At 57.2% G+C, this 25,556-nt stretch overlaps 1 protein-coding gene across 2 annotated transcripts in view; it reads right to left on the reverse strand.

Moving 5' to 3' along the window:
- Positions 1-227: 227 nt before the first annotated feature.
- Positions 228-25,556, reverse strand: part of LRFN1 (leucine rich repeat and fibronectin type III domain containing 1) — a 50,676-nt gene continuing 25,347 nt past the window's right edge. Inside the window, exons 2-4 of one of the 2 annotated variants that reach the window (XM_030544407.1) lie at positions 13,276-13,333; positions 4,347-5,755; positions 228-1,760 (exon numbers count right to left, since the gene is read on the reverse strand). In XM_030544407.1, the coding sequence (XP_030400267.1) occupies positions 935-1,760; positions 4,347-5,722 (2,202 nt within the window). In that variant the 5' untranslated portion in view covers positions 5,723-5,755; positions 13,276-13,333 and the 3' untranslated portion in view covers positions 228-934. The remainder of the gene's footprint in view (positions 1,761-4,346; positions 5,756-13,275; positions 13,334-25,556) is intronic. The other variant, XM_030544408.1, reaches the window with a different exon arrangement.

Raw genomic sequence — 25,556 nt, forward strand, 5'->3', positions numbered from 1 at the left:
GGGTTGGACAGATTGTGGGTGGATGGGGGGGAATGGGGTACTGCTGAGGGGCTGGGGTGGATGGTGGGGGGTGTGGGACAGCTCTGGGGGTTGGGCAGATTGTGGGTGGATGGGGGGAATGGGGTACTGCTGAGGGGCTGGGGTGGATGGTGGGGGGTGTGGGACGGCTCTGGGGGTTGGACAGATTGTGGAGGGGTGATGGGGGAATGGGGTACTGCTGAGGGGCTGGGGTGGATGAAGAGGGGGAGGGCCCGGGGTGCAGGGGAAGTTTGCTAGAGTGGGGCACAGTTTGGAATAACAGGGGAAAGGGGCGATGACTTTTTCGATACTGAATACACTGAACACAGAAAATGATCTAGACCAGCCAGATACAATAAATAGGCCCCCCGCAGTCTGTGTCGGGGAGCGGGCGCCTGTCGCCCCCTTCCCAGAAACACTTGGGGGTGGGGCAGGGGGAAATAGGTTGATTTTGGAACTAAACTCTGCTCCATCCCCCATCCCGGACAGTTATTAATGCATAAAGATTTACTCAAGGTAAAAGGATCTTTGTAATTTCGTGTCATCTGTGCATGTGTCTTTGCTAGTCCTGCTCTGTCCTTCCCGCGCCGCCCGGTGCAGATGGGGTGGAGGGGGGTCTCGAAACTCATCCTGTAGCCCCCCCGCCACGCCCTTTCCTCTCCCTGCAGCCGGGCAGTCCCCGCCTGGCCCCAATGCTTGCCTTCAGGCCATCCGTCGGGTGGTGTTTTTCATTTCTGTCCTCCGTCTCCGCTCCTTAAGGCACCAGAGCCGGCGTTGGTGGGATCGGCGCAGGACCCCCGTCTGGGGCGGGTGGGTGAACCGGAGCCATCCCCTCCACACCCCCGGGGGAGCTGGTTGTGCGCCCCGTGGGCCAGACGAAATTGCCACCCCCGCAGCCCGCCCCCCGGGGCCCGTCTCAGAGGGTGCTCTCCAGCATCCACTTGGTGCTGCTGAAGGTAACCCGGCGTTGGCTCAGCGGGCAGTCCTCCGCGTTCAGCTGGGACGTGGACATGTGCCTTTTTGTCCGTGCCCGGCGCGGGTAGCTGTGGCTCTGGAACAGAGCATAGTCCCCGTCAAAGGAGTGACGGTGGTGGTGAGTCCTCGAAAGCTCCCGGGGAAAGAGGCCCACGCTGCCCACCGCGGCCCGGTGCTGGCCGCCAGGCCCGCTCTCCCGGAGGAGACCCAAGGAGCCGGTCACGCTGCCCTCGGGCGGGCCCTCCTCTGAGGACAGCAGGGCCACAGTCTGGAGGTCGGCACCCGGCTTGGGGTCTCTCTTGTCCAGTTCGGGGGCGCTGGGTGTGTCCTTCTTGGGCTCCGCCTCCGTAGGCCCTGCCTCCGTGGGCCCCGCCTCCTGGAAGGTCTCATATTTGTCCTCGGCGGGCTTGGCGGCCGGGGGCTGCCCGCCGTTGGTCTGGGAGTAGACGTTGCTGACCTTGGCTTTCTTGGGCCCCTCATGCCCACTGTGGACCTTATAGCGGATCATGAGGATGATGATGAAGACCAGGACGGAAGCGACGATGATCCCGCCGATGATGATGATCATGGTGCCGCCTAGGAACTGGGTGTGCAGGGCGTGGCACTGGGTGGTCTCCCCCTCCGTGGTGAACTGGACGCAGCCCACCACCCGGGTGGCCGTCAGCGCCGTCACCCCGTCGTCGTAGACGGCCAGCACGCACAGGTCATAGGCCCGCCCCGCCGCCAGGTCATTCACCAGGAAGGCCCTGCTAGACGGGGGGATCATCCTGGGGGGAGGTGGGGAAGACACTGGTTAATCGCTGGGATAGCCCCTTGCCCCGTAACCCAGGCCCCAGCCCCCTGGCACATCCCAGGGATGTGCCCCTAACCCCATAAAGCTCTCTGGGGTAGGGACCATCTTCCTGCTCTGTGTTCATACAACACCTCACGCCATGGGGTCCTGGCCCCGAACTAAGGGCCCCAGGTGCTAACACCCCTAAAAGCAATAAAATGTACAGCGCCTGCCACAACAGGACCCCTAGTTATGGGCCAGAACCCCACTGTGCTAGGCGCTGTACATTTTATTGCTCTTAGGGGTGTTACAGTAACATCTAGGCACTCTATTTATGGGGCAGGACCTATTAGGTGTATTACAGTAGACCCAAGGATCCAACCCCATAACTAGAGTGCCTAAATGCTACCGTAATACACCTAATAATAAAATGTACAGCACCTAGCATAATAGGGTCCAGGTCCACAACTAGGGCTCCTACGTGCTACCATAATACACCTAATAGCAATAAAATGTACAGCGCCTGACACAATGGGAGGTCTAGTTATGGGCTGGGACCCGCAGTGCTACCATAATACACCTAATAGGAATAAAAAAATCAGGTTCAGAGAAGTGCTAGATTTGGGCCAGTTTCGTCGACCTGTTTGTGTCATGAAAATCAGCCAAGTAGTAATAATAATTCTGAAGATGTCGTAAGAGGTTCTTTTTTGACCTTTCGCTTGGAAATTTCCGTCAAATTTAAAACATACAATAAAAATCCCTCACATTGGAAAGAAATTGATTTCTTTGACTTGACTTGACATGATTTTTTTGGTTTGCTGAAAAATTCAAAACATATTTTAATTTCAGTTGGTCTGGAATCAATTTTTCCTCCTCCCACCACCAATTTTTTAAAAACTGCCAGCTAACCAAACAATCAGTTATTTGTACAGCTACTTCTGGTCCATGACAACCCCCACACCTCACCCTAGAGGCAGCTGCCTCTCACTGCTGAGCACCCTGTGCTCCATCCCAGAGGTGGCTGCACCTCAGCACTGGGTGAGCGCTCCCTGTATAAACAGCTGTGACGCCCCATCCCAGAAGTGACTGCATCTCAACACTGGGTGAGCACTCCCTGTATAAACAGCTGTGACGCCCCATCCCAGAAGTGACTGCATCTCAACACTGGGTGAGAGCTCCCTGTATAAACAGCTGTGACATTCCGCCCCAGAGGTGGCTGCATCTCAGCAGCAGAGGGAGCAACTCCTGTACTTACCTGTGCACAAAGAGTAATGTCACACATACAAGAGTGTCACAACACATGTGTGTGTACAGTAGTTGCTCACCCGCACGCACACACACACTGGGGAGCTCACACACACACAGGGCCGGCTATACAGTTTTCGCTGCCCCGGACAGCTAAACATAGAAGCTGATGCCGAACTGCCACCGCCGTGGAAACGGGCCTGCCGCCCTAAGGGCACAGGGACTGCCCTCCCTCCCACCTGCCCGTGGTGGCAATTTGGCACGCTGCTTGGGGGCAAAACAACAGGGACTGCCACCCCTTGCAGATTGCTGCCCCAAGCACCCGCTTGGAATGCTGGTGCCTGGAGCCAGCCCTGCACACACACACACTCTACTGTCCCTGTGTTCAAAGGATGCAGAGAAAGCCATTAACCCTTTGTAAATCCCCTCCATCAACTCCCACCCTATGCCCTCCACCATGCTCCCACACCCTGCTGACCGAGCCGTTGCTAATCCCACCCAGGAGTGGAGTCACAGGGCCTGGATATGTGCAGCTTGCTGCACTGGAAACCCCTCCATCCCCTGAAACGGATTCCAGCCGCATGGCCGGGCTTGCTGTTGGTGATAACCAAAGGGTTCGGTTGCCATTCACCTCAAAGCTAGCTGGGATCGCGCCACTGGAATGCAGCCACCTCTGGGGTGGAGGGCGACAGCCAACTGGTGCACACGGAAGGGGGAATCTTGGGCAGAGGGGTCTGGATCTGAAGCAAAGCTGGGCCAGACCTTTAGCACCTTGTAAGCTGTGGAAATTGAGCCAGCAGTGATGGGATTTGAACCTGTCACTCTGAGAAATCTAATCATACAGAGCCAGATAACTGGAGCTCAAAGCCTTCTGTCTTGCCCCTACCCTGCCCGCAGCATTGCTGCTCCTGGCCCGCGTTCCCCCTGGCATTGGGGTGAGCCAGAGCTCCCTCCCCCCGTCTCCTGCCCACGGAAATTTCCAGACAGTGACGCTTCCCCTGCTTTCCACGGCATTTCCCCAAGGGCAGAACTGAGGGAGACCCCCTGGTGTTGACACAGGGCAGTGTAGATGAGAGCTAGTGAGCAGAGTCTGTCCGTATCCGTCCCCTCTCCTATCCTTCCTCTGCCTCTGGCTGCACTGAGGTCAGTGGGGCTACCCGTGGACAAGAGAGGCCAGTTACACCCAGTGCATCATCCACTCATTCAGTGGCGCATACTAGCTGGGGGTGCTAGTAAGAGGATAACAACCTACTACTGCCACCAGTGGCTCTTCTTTAGCCCCTGGTTCCAGCCCTGTTGATGACCCGTGGACCCCATCCGCCAGCCTAGCCCTCACCTGTACACCAGCGAGTCGTCCAGGGAGCTGTTATACTGAATCTGGTACATGCGGATGCCAGGAATGTGCCGCTCCGATGGCCAGTGGATCACCACCGAGGTGGAGGTCAGCTCGGCCGCCACAATCTTCTTCTCCAGGTGGTTCTTGGTGTCGTTGGCGCCCGACTTGGTGGAGGTGGTGATGTCAGACGAGCCGGGGTCGGGCTCCTTGATGTGGCCCGTGTTGTTAACCAGCAGCGGCAGCGGCACGATGCAGACCTCCACGGGGGCCGTGGCCTCGCCGGCGGCGTTGGAGGCGATGCAGGTAAAGACCCCGTTGTCCTTGAGTGTGGTGATGTGCACCTCCAGTGTGCCATTGTCGTAGACCGTGGCGCGCGTGGTGTTGTGGATCAGCTTGCCGTCGGGTGCGATCCAGTGGATGGAGGGGTCGGGGTCTCCCACCGCCTTGCACTTGAGGCTGACTCCCTGGCCCTCCATGATGAAGGCCTTGGTGGAGTACTGGCGCGTGATGAGGGGTGGCTCGCAGATGAACTCCTCCTCAGAGACGGACCAGAAGTACTTATCCATCAGGTGCTCGGGAGAGGCGCAGGTCTCCAGGTCGTCCTCCCGCGTCAAGCGCCGAAGCCAGAGCAGTTCGCAGTTGCAATGCAAGGGGTTGCCTCCGAAGCTGATGGTCAAGGTGGATGGGTGGGAGCCCCGGACGTTAGCCAGCACCTGAGCCCGGAGGAAGAGGTTGTCCGGGGGCAGCTTCTGCAACCGGTTGGAGGTCATGTCCAAACGCACCAGCTTGTGGAGCTGGGAGAAGGTGCCCTCGGCGATGTGGTCGATGAGGTTGTGATCTAGGGTCAGGGTGTTCAGACTGACCATCTGCCCGATGGCCTCCCATGGCAGCGTCTCCAGGTTGTTGTAGGACAAATCCAGGTCCTCCACGGTGGCCAGGAACTCGTCGAAGGAGGCCGGCTGGATGTTGCTGATCTGGTTGTTGCCCAGGATGAGGTGCCGGAGGTTGCCCAGGCCTTTGAAATGTTCGTTGCGGAGGGAGGCCAGCCGGTTGCTGTTCATATGCAAGGCGCGCAAGGCGCGCAGGTCGGCGAAGGCGTAGGGCATTACCTGGCTAATGGTGTTCCGGGAGAGGGTCAGGTGCACCAGGTTGGTCATGTTGGAGAAGTCCTTGCGCCGGATGATGGTGATGAAGTTGTCCGTCAGCCGCAGCTCCACCGTGCGCCGGTCAATGGATGGTGGCACGAAAAGCAGCCCCGTCTTGGCGCACAGCATGGTCAGGGTGGGCGAGATGTTCTGGCAGATGCAGCGGCCGGGGCAGTGCTGACCCTTCGCCATGGTGCCAAGCATCAAAAGGGGCAGGAGGAGTTTTTCCATGGTACTGGCCCTCGCTTCCTCCCGGCCCAGGCTCTGCAGGCAAGAGGCACAAAAATCAGTGGCGACAAACCTACAGCGGCAAATTGCTTCCCAAGCGCTGTCCCCTTCTACTGGCCCGTCTGAGTATTCAGGCGGCGGCAGTCCATTCCCTAGAGGCAGCTGTGTCTCAGCGCTGGATGTATAAACAGCCTCCATGTCCCACCCCAGAGACAGCTGCATCTCACTGCCGAGCAAAGGATCTTTGTATAAAACAATCCCTGTGCTTCACCCTGGATTCTAAAGCTCAGCTGGCAGAGGTCCTGTCCAAGTGCCCCCCCAGCTTGTGGAGCTGTGAGACCTGCAGTTTGATTCCTGTGACCGACAGACCCCTCTGGGATATTGTGTTTTTTTTAATAAGTGGCGCCCAAGGAACACAGCCTGGCTGGCCCCATCCCAGCATCACGAGGGGTGGAAAACCATGAGTCATGCCTCTAGAAAAATTGTGAGATCTTGCTTGAAAATCATGAGGGTTTACACAAAGCTAAGCTTCGCAGCAGATTCTGTTTTTCAGTCGCCTCCTGGGTTTTGAGACGTTAGGGGTCCCGTTGCCAAGTTTTTCTCGGCCACCACCAACTTATTTTTAAATGAAAGCGTAAATCCTTACAGGATCTCGTGGCTCTAGGAGCTGGTGATTGAAGGAAAAACACCAGGCTTGGGATAAAATCATGAGCGGCGACAACACGGTCAACACCCACTGGGTCGCTTCCTCACGCTTGATTTGTTTGGGATTTTCCATTGCCCCCCACAAAAAAACCCTTCTCATTTCCCCTCCCCTCACCCGGACATTTGCTTTGTTTTGTTTTATTGGACAGTTGTTTGTGGTTTGCTGGGATTTTTTTTGTTTGTTTAATTTTGCATGGTTTGTCATTTTCCAAAACGAGACATTTTCAAACAAGGGATTTAAAACCAAAAAAGAAACAAAGACACTTTTTTTTTATTGGTGAGAGGGGGAGAATATCCCATCATTTGATCAAAAAAAATCATTTTTGGAAAATTTCTATCTTCAGAAACAGGGGGGAAAAAAGGAAACATTTCTGAGTCACTTCCCCCCCAGTATAACATTCTTTTAAAAAATCAGCCCCTCCGATCCCTCCCCTTTTCACAGATTTGAAAGTCAGAAAAGCCTGCTGTGAGAGTGTACTTTGACCTGATCTAATACCCTGTCCCAGGGCATCAATCATTCTGTACAGTGGGCGAAATTCCATTTCTAATCACGGCCTGTGGGTTGTACCTTTCAGGGTCCATGTTCCCCCCAATTTACCATTGGCACAGACATTTGCTGATCTTTGTTACAAATGCAACCTCTCACCCCACCCCCCGCCAGTGCCCAGAACAAACAGAGACCCCTCCAGTCTTGGTCAGGCCCTCTACGCACCACCGTCATCTATCTAATACAGAATTACCTTGAGAGCAGTCCATGACCAGAGGTGAAGACGCCCTTAAAAAAAAAAAAACTCCCCTCCCCACCTTTTCAGAAAACCCTCAAACAGGAAAAACTGGGAAACCTTCAGATCCTTAAATACCAGGTTCCTTGTGGCGCACACACAGTGCCTCAGTTTCCCCACTGTGCTCTTCAGCCATAGGTGTGACTTGATTCCTCCCACCAAGCTGCTTCAGAGAGTGACCCCTCCCGATTTTGGGGCAATGGACTGTGACAAAGTGGGAATTTTCTGTCATATTTTTATGAAGTCGATGTGTGACTCAGTTTCCCCTATTTTTCACAAGGCTATCGGAGCGGGGAAGGACTGTTGGTTCTCCGGGCAAGTACAACGTTTCCATCACATCGCTGCTCACATTTCTCTGAAGTAGATAACAACTCCACCTGAGGCAGGAGGCGCCTCCCACATGACGGATAAGAAGGGACAGGACAGACGGCTACAAAGCCACGAGGTGGGGAGTGAGAAGGGCGATGAAGAGCTTTGGCTCACCCCATCTTGTCACCCAAGGGCGAAGGGATGTTGGGCAGAAAGAGGACAAATTCCAAGCCAGTTCCTTTCCACATGCCACGTCCTTGGCCTGTGGAACTCACAGCCACATGAATCCCACCCAGGGCAGGAGTCAGGGATTGCGCATGGCTTGGATATGAAGAATAGCCAGAGTTAGAACAGCTCATGCTGCCAAGGATGAAAAAGCTGCTCCTGCTCCTGCTCCTGCTCCTGCTCCAGCGCAAGCCTGCATGTGGGGGACAGATTGTCCCCCATCTGCTACTTACCCTTCTTCTGGAGCCAGGCACACACCCTCGCCCTGGGAGACCCCCCAAAAAAACATCCCAATGCACCCACACAATCTCTCTCCAGTGACTTTCAGGCACCCAGCAGGAGCATCAGGGGCTGATGCAAACCCTCGGGGCAACGAGAAGCAGCCGCACTCAGGCACCTGGCTAGCCCCTCATCCTATCTCCATGGGGGGGAGGGCGGCTTTGACCCACCTGTATTCCCCACCCCACCCCGAAGTGTCTAGCCGTGGCCCTGCGCTGTGCTGTCAGCCTGCACCCCCGGCAGGCAGACTGGTGATGGGATCGCAGCTGACAGCTGAGATGAGACTTTTATCCGGAGCAGCCGAGTGTGACGGCTCTGAACCGGGCCCAGGAGACGGAGACAACTCCAACCTGGCCCTGGCCCCCACTGGCCACCCAGGCTCAGAGCCAGCGCCTCCTAGAGGGGAAAGGCCCCATATTCCATTCCCTGCTCCTCAACATTGCAGTTTCTGAGCATCTCCCAGGCTGCAGTGTATTTATTCACACTACCCCACCCCCACAGGATCCTCATTGTACCGATGGGGAAACTGAGGCACAGAACAGCTGCTCAGGGAGACTCATCTGTGGAAGAGCTGAGATGCTAGCACCCTAAGCCCGGCGCCATCCTGCCGCTCACATGCAGCTGCCCAGCCCAGCTCCAGGAAAGCTCTTCAGCAGCTTCTTAATGTGGACCGGTTTCAGGAAAGACCAGAATGCAACCCAGGATTTCTGATAGCCAGTTGGCTTGGCTCAAACCTCTACACACCACTCCTCTCCCGGAGCCAGGGATAAAACCCAGGAGTCCCAGTTTCCAGCCCCCCAACTCTAACCCATGCCCCTCCCAGAGCAAGGGATAGAACCCAGGAGTCCTGGCTCCCAGCCCCTCCCCCCACCAGTTCTAACCCACCAGATCCCACGCCCCTCCTGGAGCCAGGGATAGAACCCAGGAGTCCTGGTTCCCAGCCCCCTCCAGCTCTAACCCACCAGACCCCAGGAGTCTTGGTTCCCAGCCCTCCCCCAGATCTAACCCACCAGATGCCACATTCCTCCCAGAGCCAGGGATAGAATCCAGGAGTCCTGGTTTCCAGCCCTCCTGCTTCCCCCCATTCTAACCCACCAAACCCCACACCAAAACCCAGGAGTCCTGGCTCCAAGTCCCCTCACCAGCTCTAATCCACCAGACCCCATGCCCCTCCCAGAGCCAGGGATAGAACCCAGGAGTCTTGACTCCCAGCCCTAACCCACCAGAGCCCCCTCCTCCCTGCTCAGAACCAGGGATAGAACCCAGGTGTCCTAGAACCCAGCCCCGCTGCTCTAACCACTAGACCCCACTCCCCTCCCAGAGCTGGGATAGAACCCAGGAGCCCTGGCTCTCAGCCCCCCTTGCTCTAGCCACTAGACCCCACTCTCCTCCCAGAGCTGGGGCTAGAACCCAGGAGCCCTGCCTCCCAGCCCGCCCGCGATCTGAACCCTAGAACACTGCTCCTGTGTGCGGACAAAAACAATCACTGCTGTTGCCAGGCAGATGTGGATCGAAGTCAGCGGCCGGCTCTGAGCCTTTATCTCTCTTGCTCTCCCCAAGGAGAAGAGAATCAATTACACCGAGCGAGAGAGAAATGGAGGGGAAGAGAGAGAAATGGAGTGAAAGAGAGAGAAATGGAGGGCGGGGGAACAGGCTACAGTCACTGCCCTGCTAAGCACAGCTGGTCAGTCACAGCCCCTCCCCATGGCTGGGAGCCAGACCCTCCCCCTGCTAACCCAAGTGCCCCCTCCCTGCACCTTATCATAGAGGAAGATAGGAGCTACAGAGGGCATTGCTGGGGCTTTTACTATGGCGGGGGGATCACAGGCTCAGCTGCCATGGAGCACCCACTGCTGGCCAAGCCTGGAGGTGCAGGCATGCACTGCCTCAGTTTCCACTCCCCCAGGTGTTTGGTCTTCCTCTTGGCGTGCAATCCCCTCCCAGGGCAACAGGCCAGGCAAACAAACAGTTGTTCATCCAGCCTGATCAGATTTCTCTTCAATCACCTACCACGCGCGGAGGGACTCCTATTCAGCCTGGCCATGCTGGGGCAGAGCCCTGACTCCCAGCAGCCCTTCCCCCAGACCAGCACCACTTACTCCCTTCCCCATAGTTCCTTTCCCCCCACCCTGCATTCTCCTCCCTTTGATGAGGCCCAGGCATTTCTCAGGCTGGCTGAAATCCCAGTTAGTCCTGGCTCTCAGGCTGGCAGGCAGCAAATTATGGCACAGGCTGGGCTGATTGTTCCTGGCTGGCTACCCCAGCACACTGCCCCATTATGTGTGTGTGTGGGGGGTAGATACCGAAAGAGCATTAATGGGGGTTTTATTGTGGTGGGGGGGTATGAGTTGAAGAGAGCATTGCTTGCTGCTATTGTGGTGGGGGGGTTACAAATGCAGTGCTGGCAGGACTTGTATTCTGGCGGGCAGGTCTGAGTGTCAAACAAGAGCCATCCATGCCTTTCTGCTGGCATAACCCTGGCCTGGGCCCGGCAGTGCTGAGGGGCAGTGCCTCTACTGGGGTCCAGCCAGATCCCCTGCTAGCCCCGCAGACACTTCCCAGACTGTGGTAGCTGTGCCCTGCCAGCCGCCACTCGGCTACCCGGTGGATGGCACAGCAGGGACACACCCGCCACGCTGCACCCATGGGTGCTTCTTTAGACACACATCTTAGCCGGCCCATGTTCACAGCCTGCCGCACTGACGCCTCTGTTTATGGAGGAGCTGGGACAGAAGCACTCTCCTCCTCACCCGCTGTTCTCAGAGGCTATAGTTAGGAACAGAACCCAGGTCTCCTGACTCCCAACACCCCCTGCTCTACCCAGTCTGGCTTCCCGACCCTTCCATAGACAGAGTGGGGTTTGCATCTCTTTCCTGAGGTGCGCCCCCTCCTCAGCCCGTACAGCTGTCTGCAGCCCTGAGCCCCAGAGATAGGACAATTAATTTTTCATAAGGCTTAACGAGCTGGAAGTGGGAGCTAGCAGCTCCTCGCAATGGCACTGGCACTAATCTTGTAAGCACGATAATGCAATCCCGTAAAATACCAACAAGCGGAGTAACGAGGCAGAGGAGGGAGGGGGCGCTGTCCCATGATGGATGGAAGCAGACTGTGTGTCATAGCACCTATAACGCAGACATCATTCTCGGGGGAGGGGGTTCTCCATGATGGCATAAAAGGCTCCTCCCTGGGGAGTGGCTTTGGAATCAAATAAAGCTAAACAGATTTAAGGCCTCTTTAACTCTGAATCAGAGCGTCCACACAGGGGTGTAATATGGTTTAACTAATCTACTTTAAGAGTTCATTTGGATTAGTTTCCCGTGTAGACAATCAAGGGTCTGTTGCAGTTTGCTGCCAATGCAGCATTTGGATCCTCTTGGAACCTGGACTGCCAGCCTGGGGAGGAGTCACCCAAGATAGGCAGCCACCACCTAACTGTTCTAGGGCCTGGGAAGTGGGTTACCCTTGGTGCCTTCTCTCTGCCATTGCTTCATTTCCTGTCGGCATTTCCCGCCGCAGACCCCTTCAATGGGCCATCAGGCTGGTTAAAATGGCACTGATCAGCCAGGGGGCAGAGGGTTCACACAACAAACCTGCCACCCTCCTCCGTCCCAAGACAGGGCCCTTGGGCTGTTTCATCGGCTTAGACAGGCAGCTCTCTGGGGCAGGGACCGGTTTTGTGTTCTGTGTCTGTGCAGCACCTGGCACCCTGGCCCAGGAGTGGGGGTGCCTTGGTACTACTGTAATACGCCTAATAGCAACAAAAATGTACAGCTCCTGGCACCATGAGAATTTGGTGCACACCTGGGGCTCCTAGGTGCTACCATAATACAACTAATAGTAACAAAAATGTACAGCATGTAGTACCATGGAGGCCGGGTCCATGACTGGAGGGCCTAGGTATTACCATACTATACTTAATAGTAATAAAAAGGCACAGCTCCTGGCACAATAGGGTCCTGGTCCATGCCTGCAACTCTGGGTTCTAAAAACCCTGGGTGACAGATTTGGCCAGACAACCAGGAGTCAAACATAGAATCTTCTGATTCCAATAATCAATGAGGACAATGTTGTAAAGTATTGGCTAGATGCCCACCACCGTGGCTGGCACCCCAAGGACTGAACTGGGGTCCTCCAGGGCTAACAGCACGAGTGGCTATGGCTTGAGTTAATGCTTCCAAGGGAGGGCCGTCCCTGACCCTCTTCTGTGCAGCTATCACACACACTTGCCAGTGGGTCACCCCAGAGTCTAGCCTAGCAGTGATGCAGTACATTTCTCAGAGAGGCGTCCGGGCGGCTCCCAGCGCGATCGTGCCCTGTACAGGTTCATCAGGACGTGCCCAGCGTTCAACTATAGAATCATAGAAGATCAGGGTTGGAAGGGACCTCAGGAGGTATCTAGTCCAACCCCCTGCTCAAAGCAGGACCAACCCCCAACTAAATCATCCCAGCCAGGGCTTTGTCAAGCCTGACCTTAAAAACCTCTAAGGAAGGAGATTCCACCACCTCCCTAGGGAACCCATTCCAGTGCTTCACCACCCTCCTAGTGAAATAGTGTTTCCTAATATCCAACCTAGACCTCCCCCACTGCAACTTGAGACCATTGCTCCTTGTTCTGTCATCTGCCACCACTGAGAACAGCCGAGCTCCAGCCTCTTTGGAACCCCCTTCAGGTAGTTGAAAGCAGCTATCAAATCCCCCCTCATTCTTCTCGTCTGCAGACTAAACAATCCCAGTTCCCTCAGCCTCTCCTCAGAAGTCATGTGCTCCAGCCCCCTAATCATTTTTCGTTGCCCTCCGCTGGACTCTCTCCAATTTTTCCACATCCTTCTGCAGTGTGGGGCCCAAAACTGGACCCAATACTCCAGATGAGGCCTTACCAGTGCCGAATAGAGGGGAATAATCACTTCCCTCGATCTGCTGGCAATGCTCCTACTAATGCAGCCCAAAATGCCGTCAGACTTCTTGGCAACAAGGGCAACCTGCTGACTCTTAACCTGCCTTCTCGGCATGGTGGCGGGTCTGCGCTCGCTCGGCTCTTCTCCTCGCTGCTCATCGCGCCAAACGCTCCTTCTGCCTGGCAAGCACAGAGCCTGTGAGGCCCATGCCACACCTGCTCCCGGCCTGCGCCAGGCCCTGCAATGCCCTGGGCTCACCCTGTGCAACCCGGGCCCATCTCAGGCCACACTCAAACCCCAAATCTGGCTATGCCCCTCCCTTGCCCTGCCCCCACCCAGCACATGGCACGTTGGCAATTACCTCTCCTCAGGAATTCATCCCGCCTCCCGCCGGGCATGCAGGCCTCCGCCGCCACTGCCTGGGGAGAGAATGAGAGAGATGTCAGCAGCCATCCTGCCTGCCCCCATCATCACCCTCCCCAAACCCAGGGGCGAGGGGCATGCAGAGGTGGGCGGGGCCTGAGGGCGAGGTGGCCCGGCCCACCCCACGGCATAGTGGCTCACAGCACCCAGTGCCACACTTCGGTACTACTGTAATACACCTAATAGCCACAAGCGTACAGCACCTAGCGTCTTGGGGGCCTGGGCCACGATTCGGGTGCCTCAGCACTACCGTAATACACCTAACAGCAAAAGAAAATATACAGCACCTGGCACAATGGGAGCCTGGGCCATGACTGGGGCACTTGGGTGCTAACCTGATCTCCAGTCCTTTCTTCCTGGGGACCCTGCTGGGCCCCTTCTGCCCCTGCCCCTTTTGGTCCCTGGGAGATCTTATTCTGCCCATCTTCGGGGTCAGCTCCAGAGACCGACCATGTTTTCCCCGTGCCTGCCTCTCCCATCAGGAAGAATCATGCTCACCCCTCAGCTGCGCGTTAGGACAGAGCCTTGAACAATGGGCCCTGACCCCGGGCTCAGGCCCCTTGGTGCTACCGTGACACGGACTACAAGCAACAGCAAGGATAAACCCACGTTTCCCTGGGCCCACTCACACCCCATCGTCACATTCTTGAGACCTCCTTCCCCATCTGCTGTTTCTGGAGCCCTTTCTTCAGTGGGGGTTGCGTGTGTGCTCTTGGGTTGGTCTGCAGCAGATAAGAACCTACTGCCGCAAGCGGCTGGAGGAGTCCCTCCCTTAGCCCAAGCGGTGACGGCTGGAACACTGCGCCCTGGAAGGCTCAGGTCTAACCTGCTGAGGCAGCTTATGATGGTGGGTGTGTCATTTTCACCCTTCCAGTGCTTGTAGACATCGTCTGTCCTCGAATCTCTCCTTCTACACATCCAGCCAGGGGATCCAGCCATCCCCAGTATCTCTCCATTCTTCTGTCTGTGCAGGCATCTGCCTCCAACCAGCCACAATAGTTCTCTATTGCTCTAGCTAGCCAGCCAGCCATCTCTTTATCCTTATATCCACCCTTCCATCCATCCCTCCCCAGTCTCTCTCCATCCATCCTATCCTCCTACCTCTCTCTCCTCCTACCCACCTATTTATCCACCTCTCGACCTATCCATCCATCCGTTCATCTCTCTTTCTACCTCACCTTCCATCCCTGGTATCTCTCCATCTTTCCATCCATCTCTGTCCAACACCCATGCTGGGTTAACCCCAGGTCCTGCAATGCCATCCAGGCCCTGCAAAGCCCTCACAAGCACAGCACAGCTGCCCTGGGCTCGTCCTGTGCAACCTGGGCCCATCTCAGGCCACGCTCACACCACAAATCTGGCCAGGCCCCTCATTCGCCCTGTCCACTAGTTATCCATTGCTCTACCTACCCGTAAACGCATCAGTCCATCACTTCATCATCCTTCCATCCATCCTCAATACTTAACCATCTCGATCTATCCCTCCATCCTTCCATCCCTCTCTCTTTCTCCATTCATCCAGCTCTTCCCTGGCTCTACCTAGCCATCCATTCATCAGCCGCTCTAGCCTTCTTCTCGACCTTCCATTCACGCACATTTACCTATCTCTCTTCCTATCCATTTATTTATAGTATCCGTCCATCTCTTTATCCATCCATCCATCCATCCATCCATCCATCCACAGGATTTAACCATCTCTCCGTTCATCCTTCCACCATACTTCACAAACTCTCTTTTAGTCTACCTATTCCTTTTTGTACTCCCCTAGCAAATCTTTCCCTGGCTGGCTATTTGTATTACGTAGCACCTAGGAACCATAGAATCAAAATGTCTATTGACCTATTTATCCATCCACTCATCACCAGAAAGTTGCAGTTTCAAGGAAATTAATCAAAGCACTGTTGCCGTGAACTCACTGTCCTAGTCAGTGAGCTAACCCAGCATTATTTAGCTCAGTACGATATCGCAGTGATTTGACAATACCCGAAATGTTCAGTTTTGCCCACTCCAGGTGAAGCCGAAGAGCAGTGCAGGGTTTTGGAAGAGTGTGTGCGCGTGGGGCCGGGGGAAGCTCTCAGCACACGGGGAAGATGTTTAAGATAGGCACATTGGTTGGATGTTCTCACTGAAAGGCTTGGTGCTGAAATGGTTCATAAGATTCTAGTGAACATCGCTAGGTTTCAGAGCTGACACCTAATTGACCTGCTTAAGGTCTGAGAGGTGAAACTCAGGGGGGCCTTCGCTGCCAGCTTTGACCATCTTGGGTGATTCCCTGATTGACCCATTCTATCTGATTGGGACCAGGGGGAATTGACACTGCTGAGAATCTGGGATTCCCCCCTCCATCCCGATGCTTTGACCTCTGGTGGGCATCTTAGACCTTTTCCCCCAGACCTTCCTCCCCCTCGCACACCCTGTGCGAATTGGGACCATCCAGAAGTGTCTCACGCTCACCTTGTACCCGTGCCAATGATGGCATGAGGGGGCCAGGTGACAGGGCCCTTTGGCTCATGTGGGGCAGGAGACATGGCAGGGAAAGGCAGGCAGGCGGGTCGGCTTTCCCCGCTGGGAGAGGGCATCCAAAGCTAGGGGCGCTCACAAGCTCTCTCTGTGAGGTGCTTTGAAAGCCGCCGTTGGCACATGCCGGAGAAGATTCCAAGCTGTGTTCCACCGTCACGTCACAGCCCCCGGCTGGCAGTGCCACGGCACAGCGCCGGAGATCCCGCATGGCTCAGCACAGCGGGCGCCAGCTGCATGCGCGTTTGAACGGCAGCACCTAAAAGTGCTTGCTGGAGCCTGCGGCGCTGCCCATCCCAGAGGGGCGTCTAGTGAGCACAGGGACCCACCGAGAGCCCTGGGACATGACAACCCCCCTCGGACCGGGCGATCTTGGTTTCAAAGGCTCTGGGAACAAGGGCGAGGGGAGGGGGAGCCAGCTTGCAAAGGCAGGGAGCTCCCACCTCACCTGCTCTAACCTGAGGCAAAGACAGAAAAGGAGCGTTGGAGAACAGACAGCAGGAGGAGACGGTTGACATGAGTGTGGTTAGAGCCCGGGGGGCTGGGAGCTAGGACACCTGGGCTCTGTTCCCAGCTCTGGGAGGGGAGTGGGGTCTAGTGGTTACAGCACAGGGGGGCTGGGAGCCAGGACTCCTGGGTTCTCTCCCCAGCTCTGGGAGGGGAGTGGGGCGCTGGTGGTTGGAGAGGGGGCAGCCGAGAGTCTGTCCTTGTGGGAGCTATTCCAACATCTCCCTCTCTGTGCAAACGCAAGCAAGTCACTTCCCCTCTCTGTGTGGGGCTGTGCCCCTTGGGCAGAGCACGGCATCAGTTTCCCTAGGGAGTGTCCCCCTTCCGGGGAGGCTGGCCACTCCTGGGTCAGGGAGGGGGTACAGCAGCTATATTTAACAGGCAAATTCCCACCCCCTCCCCGCCCCGTTCCAGAACAGGGGCCTTGAAAAACAACCCCATGCTCTGTTGACAAGGTACTGAGGGGACTTGGGTGGGCAAATTGTGGTAACAGTGTCCCCTCGTGCCCTTCTGGGGCGTTGGGGGCTGCACTGACTGGGAGAGGAGAGCGCCCCCTACTGAGCCCCCCGCAGCACTGAATCTTTGGCAGAAGAGCCCTGTTCTTCTCCTCCAGCACGGCTAGCAGGGGCGATAGAGTTACTGGCTGCGGCTTTGTGCTTATGTCAGCTTGTAGCTCGGCAGCCACCGGCTCTGGGCACTGTGTGCCGATATCCAGGGCTCCCACCCAGGGCCCTGAGCGTCTCGGAGCTGAGGCCAGAACCTGGCCCTGCTGCGCTGGCAAAGGGGCCCTGGGAATTGAAGGCAGGCTAGAAATAAAGGAACCCATGACCCCAGCAGCTCTCCGCTGAACCCAGGGCAGCGGGAGGTAAATGCATTGGGCCCAAAACCAAAGGAAACAGGCAACAAACGGAATTAAGTGGGTTTCCGACTGCAGTCCCGCTGGGGACCTCTAAAGGGTGACACAACCCCCCCCCCCCCCGATGTCAGAGCAGCTCTGGTCCCACCCAGCAGGGGGCGGTGGGGTTGATCTAGACCTCGCTCTGGCCGTGGGAGAGGCGAGGCCGTACAGAACCGTGGGAATTAGACGGGGACTGCTGGGCTGAGGCTGGTCACGGGCGGGGACAGACCCAACCAGCGCTGGTCCAGTCCTGGGAGCCGCGGCCTGGGGTCACCGGGAGATAAAGCTGCTAAGCCCATGGGACGGTGAACAGCCGGGGGGGCTTCAGCAGCCCCGAGATTTTACATATTGTCCAAAAGAGGGCACGGCTGCCTGGTACCAACTACGAGAGCAAAGCGCTCGCTGCTGAGACCCCCCCCCTGCTCCCTGCCGCCCAGCATCCCCTGACGAGCCCCCGCCTCACCACCCGGCACCCCTCGCCGAATCCCCACCACCTGGCACCCCCCGCCCCGCTCCCCACCACTCATCGCCCCCCACCAAACCCCCGTCCCGCTCCCCACCACTCAGCGCCCCCCGCCAAGCCCCAGCCCTGGTCAGAGCAGCCCAGCACCCTCCATTGAGCACCTGTCCCGCTCAACGCAGCCAGGAGCCCCCTGTCCTGCACCCCAGCACCCCCTGCCAAGCCCCCGCCCCGCAGCACAGAACCCCTTAGTGAGCCTCCACCCCACTCCCCGCAGCCCAGCACCCCCTGACGAGCCCCCGCCCTGCAGCACAGAACCCCTTAGTGAGCCCCCACCCCACTCCCCGCAGCCCAGCACCCCCTGCCAAGCCCCCGCCCCGCAGCACAGAACCCCTTAGTGAGCCCCCACCCCACTCCCTGCAGCCCAGCACCCCCTGCTGAGCCCCCGCCCCGCAGCACAGAACCCCTTAGTGAGCCCCCACCCCACTCCCTGCAGCCCAGCACCCCCTGCTGAGCCCCCGCCCCGCAGCACAGAACCCCTTAGTGAGCCCCCACCCCACTCCCCGCAGCCCAGGGACCCCTGCTGAGCCCCCGCCCTGCAGCACAGAACCCCTTACGGAGCCCCCACCCCACTCCCCGCAGCCCAGCACCCCCTGCTGAGCCCCCGCCCTGCAGCACAGAACCCCTTAGGTAGCCCCCACCCCACTCCCCGCAGCCCAGCACCCCCTGCCGAGCCCCCACCCCGCAGCACAGAACCCCTTAGTGAGCCCCCACCCCACTCCCTGCAGCCCAGGGACCCCTGCTGAGCTTCCGCCCTGCCCCCTGCAGCCCAGCACCCCCTGCAGAGCCCCTGTCCTGCTCCCTACAGCCCAGTACCCCCTACAGACCCCCCGTCCCACTCCCCACAGCCCAGTGCCCCCTGCAGACCCCCCGTCCCGCTCCCCACAGCCCAGTGCCCCCTGCAGAGCCCCTGTCCTGCTCCCCATAGCCCAGCACCCCCTGCAGACCCTCCATCCCGCTCCCCACAGCCCAGTGCCCCCTGCAGACCCCCCGTCCCGCTCCCCACAGCCCAGTGCCCCCTGCAGAGCCCCTGTCCTGCTCCCCATAGCCCAGCACCCCCTGCAGACCCTCCGTCCTGCTCCCCACAGCCCAGCGCCCCCTGCAGAGCCCCTGTCCTGCTCCCCATAGCCCAGCACCCCCTGCAGACCCTCCGTCCTGCTCCTCACAGCCCAGTACCCCCTGCAGACCCCCTGTCCCGCTCCCCACAGCCCAGTGCCCCCTGCAGAGCCCCTGTCCTGCTCCCCATAGCCCAGCGCCCCCTGCAGACCCTCCGTCCTGCTCCCCACAGCCCAGCACCCCCTGCAGACCCTCCATCCTGCTCCCCACAGCCCAGCACCCCCTGCAGAGCCCCCGCCCTGCTCCCCATAGCCCAGCACCCCTGCAGACCCTCCCTCCCACTCCCCACAGCCCAGTGCCCCCTGCAGAGCCCCTGTCCTGCTCCTCACAGCCCAGCACCCCCTGCAGACCCTCCGTCCTGCTCCCCACAGCCCAGTTCCCCCTGCAGAGCCCCCACCCAGCTCCCCATAGCCCAGCACCCCCTGCAGACCCTCCATCCCGCTCCCCACAGCCCAGTGCCCCCTGCAGAGCCCCCACCCAGCTCCCAGCAGCACAGCGTCCCCTAGTGCCACACTGGGGTACTGGGGCCAGCACTGAATGCCAGGGGAGAGGACCCCTAACCGAGCCCCCGCCCCACTCCGAGACACAGCGCCCCCTAGTGCTCGGAGCTGCGCACCTTCCAAGCCCCCCAGCCTTCCCCGCAAGACATGTCCCAGCCACTCTGCAGCCAGGATCTGGCCCCGCTTAGCGGGACAGCTGAACCCAGTGGCTGCCAGAGAAGAAGGCCTTAGGCACAGGGCCAAAATCTCCCCCCTACGCCCCCCAAAACCCCAAACTGTGAACTCCCTTCGCTAGGACCTTCCAGCTGCCCGGGCTGGGTGGGGAGAGGGGAATATTACAGCCTTATCTGCTGGGCTGGGAGGTGGATTTAATATCCTAATCCTTATTTAGCTTCCCGGCTCCCTCCTCGCCAGAGCCGCCAGCTCCAGGGCCCTCGGTCAAGCCGATGCGGCTAATGCACCTTTTATTCAATTTCGGCGCTAAGGCGATGCGATCGGGGGAGGGTGATGGGGGGGCTGGCAGAGAAGGGGATCAAATGAGTTGTTTTTTCCCCTCCTATTGTCACCAATTCGCTCTCTCTCGCTGGCATAAAGAGCTGATCTGCCTCATTCCCAGAAAGGCCCTTTTAGCCCAAAGGCTCCGAGCGCCAACCAGCCAGGGAGAGGGGTCAGAGCCCTGATCCCCCCATCCCGCCTTGGCTGTCCCTACACGTAGGATCCAGAAAGGGGACGTGCCGGCTGCTTTCTGGAGCTGCGCAGCACAGAGGCTAACAGGGAACCCGCCAGCCCCACTGACAGGCACCGCCAACCGGACAGTCAGCGGCCTGGTCATCAGTGCTGACCGGATCCACCAGGATCCCTTTTTGACTGGGTCACCCTAGTATGGGCCCAGCCCTCGCCCAGCCCCAGTTCTGAGAGTGGGGCCCCTCCCTCCACCTGGCACTGCCCGCAGGGATCCCTGCTCCCCTGCCACCAGGGAGAGGGGCTAAGCAACCCCACGAAACAAGCCGGGTACCAGGCTGATGAGCATGACCCCCTCTCCTGCAGGCCCAGATCGCCTGCCCCTTCACCCCCCGCTGGCCCAGACCCCCTGCCTCCCCTCCCTGCCCAGGCACCTCATCACCACTTCTCTCCTCACCCTCCCCTCCTTCCCCATCCTCATCCCAACCTCCCTTTCCTTCAATTTCATCCCTTTCTTCCATCCCAAACACTTTGCCTCCACTCCCATCACCCTAATCACTATCCTCTCCCTCCCCCCGGCACTGTTTTGGGCATCCCTCCGGGACGGGGGGGGGTCTCTTTCCTCCTGCTGGGATGGGAAGCCCAGAGCCACCAGCATTGAGGAACAAGCCAGCCCCGGTGGGTGAGATCCCAACCCTGGGTGATGACGCCTTGAGCCCTGCTCTCCCCTCCCGCCCCCATGGGCTGCCCCTTCTTCCTTTCCCCGCTGTTTCCAAGGGGGTGGGGGGACAGGACACACAGACGTGTTGGGAATAGCGCAGCGGGCCCCGACTCCGCCTGACATGCTTTGACTCCAAATCAGCGCTTGATAAAAAGTGAGATTGCTTGTCGACAAACAGAGCCGCCAGCTGCCAGAGCAGCCCCCCCGCACCGTGCACAGCCTGTTAATAACGCCGCCCCCGCAGCCAGCCACCCAGGTGGCCGCACTGGGGGAAGGGAGGCCGGCTGGCTCCGAAGCCTGGATCACACAGCCCTGGCTAAGGAGCCAGCAGCATGCACAGCTAGGGTGTGCGACGCTGCAGGGAAGAGGGTGGGGGTGCTCTCTCCTGGTAGTGAGGTCTGCCCACAATGCCCCAGCATGGCACTAGGGGGCGCTGTGCTGCAGGGGGGGTTCTCCCCACCAAACCAGCAGCGAGAGGGAGACACCCCACAAGTCCCGCACAGAACCTGTAGCCCACACACGACAATCCACCCATCCTTCTGCCATGTCTCCATCTTCCTGCAGTAGCTTTCTCGCCATCCGCTGCAGGATCTATCTTTTGACCCTTTCATAGAATATCAGGGTTGGAAGGGACATCGGGAGGTCACCTAGTCCAACCCCCTGCTCAAAGCAGGTCCAATCCCCAGACAGATTTTTGCCCCAGCTCCCTCAGTGGCCCCCTCAAGGATTGAACTCACAGGCCTGGGTTTAGCAGGCCGATGCTCAAACCACTGAGCTATCCCTCCCCAATGGCCACAGAAACTCAGCTCCTGCACTGAACTGCAGAAGACGGACAACAGCTGGGAATCCGGCCCTGAGAGTAAAACGTTCCCATCGCTGTCATTCAAGGGGGAACATTTTACATCAGTTTGCCTAGGTGTAAATGATGGTACAAGGGTGATGGACAATCTTACCTTCATTATGTGACTCTCTACCAGCTCCCCCTAGAATAACTGGGGACCTCTGTGTGATGTTATTGATATAAACTGGGACCATATAGAACATGGGTTGCAAGCAAGGTCCTGTAGTGGCACCAAATCCTATGTAAAAGGGGTCATATAAGGTGTCTAAGACCAAGTTATGAGTTACTGGTTATGATTTTGCTGTCTGTATGTCTGTAGCATTATGTAGTTGAAGTTATAAGTACTGGCTGTATACTGTCTGTATTTCAAATTGGTGCTGCAGTTCTGGGTAACACCTCAGACAAGTTGGTGTTAGCTCTGCTTAGCCTGCTTGATGGCCCATTAAGGACCATCAGCTACACAATTGACCCATTGAGAGGAGGCAGATACGCCTTGTGACTCAGCAGGGTGTGCAGGAACTGGCCCATGTGACTGCAAACTCCATTTTGCTGTAATTTTCCACAGTAAGAACAAAGAAGTGTTCTTACACCTGGAAGTGCCTATATAAGGCAGATGCCTCATCTCCATCTTGTCTTCAATCCTGCTTCCTACCTCTGGAGGGACTTTGCTACAAGCTGAAGCTCTACACAAGGGACTGATGACCCATCCCAGCGGGGGATGTACTCCAGAGACTTGATTTGAACCTGCAGTTTACTCCATCACTGCTACAAGCCTGAACTAAGAACTTTGCCATCACTGTATGGAATTGATTCCATTTAACCAATTCTAGCTCTCATTTCTACCTTTTCCCCTTTATGAATAAGCCTTTAGAGTTTAGATTCTAAAGGACTGGCAACAGTGTGATTTGTGGGTAAGATCTGATGTGTATATTGACCTGGGTCTGGGGCTTGGTCCTTCGGGATCGAGAGAACCTTTTTCTTTTACTGGGGTGTTGGTTTTCATAACCATTCATCCCAGGACGGGTGGCACTGGTGGTGATACTGGGAGACTGGAGTGACTAAGGAAATTGCTTGTGTGACTTGTGGTTAGCCAGTGGGGTGAAACCGAAGTCCTTTTTGTCTGGCTGGTTTGGTTTGCCTTAGAGGTGGAAAAACCCCAGCCTAGGGCTGTAACTGCCCTGTTTAAGCAATTGGTCCTGAATTGGCACTCTCAGTTGGGTCCCGCCAGAACCGCATTGTCACACCCTCTATTTAGGTTGCCTAAGTCTTTCCATTAAAAAGGAGGCCTGGAACCCTAAGCCCTCATTGTTTGCAGCAGGCCTATGAAATGAGGCAGGGAGAAAACCCGTGGGCCAGGAAAGTGCCTTTTCTTTGTTGCAGCCACTTCCATTCAAGTTTAGCTGAAGCCATCACAAATCTCCCTTTCTCTTCCACCACTTGCATTGCTAAGGGAAGTGGTGGTAGCCTATCCGAAGCCGTAGGTCTCCAACCACTTTACAAAGGAGGCATTATCAGAGGGGGGAAACTGAGGCACAGGGTGGGGGCAGTGAAATGCCAGTCGCAGAACTGGGATTTCAACCCAGGTTGCCTGAGTCCTAGTTCAGGGCTCTGATCACTAAGTCCCCCAACAAAATAATACTTGACAAATTAACAACGGAACAGGGACATTCTAAAGCTGGGCTGATGACACCAATGAAACAGCAGCAGACCCTGTGCTGGGAACGCACGGGAATCGCCAGAGCAACTATGGGGGAAATAAGGGGTGGGGAAGAGGCGGGCTGACTTCCCCCTGTACTCCCACCCCAAGCCCAGTCCCTCACTTTGGCCTCTCCCAACCACCCATGGAGCCAGCACAGGGTTGCCAACTTGATAATATTTAAAAACTGGACACCTTCCTGCCCCGCCTCCTCCCCTCTGAGACCCCACCCCTGTCCACTCCTCTTCCCCCTTCCCCGTTGTCTCTTTCTGCTTTTCCCCTCCCACTCCCCAGCCCACCTGCAGAGCCAGGGGTGGGAGCTGCAGCCTCCTGAGGCAGGTAGGAGGCAGCCCTGGCTGAGAAGGGGCTGGCACAGGTGATGACTCGGTACCTTCCCCACCTGCCGTAAGCAGACATTGTGTGTCCAGTCGGTAGATCTGACTGAAAATGGTCAGGTCCCCTTTTTGACAGGACTTTCCGGTCAAAAACCAGGCACCTGGCCACCCTAATAGCTTGTTCTGTAGCTCGAGGTGCAAAAAGCTTGTTACTTAAGAGTGAAGGTTGAGGCACCTTATTTTTACCTTTCACAAACAAAAAAGGTAGGAAATGCCATGCAAAAAACTCCAGTCAAACAGTATTTAGAGTGCAAGGTCCAGCGCTTGCAGTGCCAGGTTTACAATGGCCGTGCCCCTGACCACTGTCCCCCTGTACGTGCACACGGGAATCTCACCTTTGGTTTCCTCTGGGCCCTGCCTCATTGCTGGTCGGGCACAGATTTGCACAAGCAATCGCAGAGTTGGCTTTTCCCATCTTTCTCCCAGGCCTCGACTTTGCAACCTACGTAACGTTGTTTTAACCACAGGGGATTTTTCGTGTGGGTCTGTAATTATTTATTCATTCCTCTGAATCATATAATGATGCTCCTGGAAATGCTGTCTGCCTGATGCCCTTCCACTGAGATCATGAGGGAACCACAGTGCTGACCTGAACTGCGATTGTCTAAGAACTGATATTAGCATCTGAGGTCGGCTATTTCCATATTAAATATAATTATACCACTGTGTGGTATTTGCCCCTTTTCTCAGTGCTTGATCTGATCTCCTCTCCCTTGACTGGGGCTGTAAAGGGTTTAGAGGCTGGTGCAAACCTGCCTGGATGTCAGTAGAACGATGCCAGTGAGGATCTGGCCCCATCTGACACTCTTTGCCACACAAGCAGCAGCCCTGCTGTGAAATGAGCACAGAACATCAACTTCCCACCCCTAACAAACCCAACAGTCCAGGCTGGATTTGAACCAGCGCCCCTGAGCCACAGCAGCTGCTAGGGGACTCAAGCCTCCTTTCCTTCCCCTGTCGCATCCAGCCACCTCTCTGCCCGGGGAGTCAAGGGGCGCGCGTGTGGGGGTGACGCGGACGCTCGCAGTCCTAGTGAATTATCTTCCCCATTACAACAGTTCCTTTCGGGCACGGCTTAATTAACCCATATGTCATCCACCTCAGGCTGCTTCCAATTAGGTTAGCAGAGGCAGCGAGACGTGAGCTGGCTTCTGGAGCCAGTGCGGGCAGGGAGGAGGAAGGGCAAAGACCCGGGCCATTTCTTTCAGGATGGGTTTATATTCCTGTTACTCAGGCAGGCCTGCAACCACATGGCCCGGTGCTTGGTGCAACTGCCGGGCCAGATGCCGACACAGTGGCTTTCCACACACATCCCCCTGGAGCTCTCTGCTTGTCGTGACGCCCACGCTCTGCCACGTTCCACCTGGTGCATCGATGCCGGATAGGGTGGCCAACCTGGTAATATTTAAAAACTGGACACTCCAGCAAGAGTGCCAGAACCTCCTCTTCTGCCCGAGGCCCCACCTCTTCCGCTGAGGCCCCGGCCATCCGCTACTCTTCCCCCCACATCTCCATCACTAGTTGCTTTTTCCCTCCCATCCCGCCACCCTTCAGTCATGAGGGACTTGCTCGTGGAGTTGGGGCTGGGAGCTGCCCGATGAAGGCAGGAGGTGGCCACGATTGAGTAGGGGCTAGCGCAGGTGATGACCTGGCACCCCCCCGCTGACAGTAACTGGACTTTGGGTGTCCGGTCAGTAGATCTAACCGGACACTGTCAGGCAGGAGCGGTGCCAGGGTTTTTGCCACCCTAGGTGGCAGCGCTCCTCCTCTGAGCATTCGGCGGCGGGGGTCCTTCTGCTCCGCGTCTTCGGGGCACTTCAGCGGCGG

The sequence above is a fragment of the Gopherus evgoodei genome, unplaced genomic scaffold (assembly GCF_007399415.2).
Source record: "Gopherus evgoodei ecotype Sinaloan lineage unplaced genomic scaffold, rGopEvg1_v1.p scaffold_34_arrow_ctg1, whole genome shotgun sequence".
Taxonomy (NCBI): domain Eukaryota; kingdom Metazoa; phylum Chordata; order Testudines; family Testudinidae; genus Gopherus; species Gopherus evgoodei.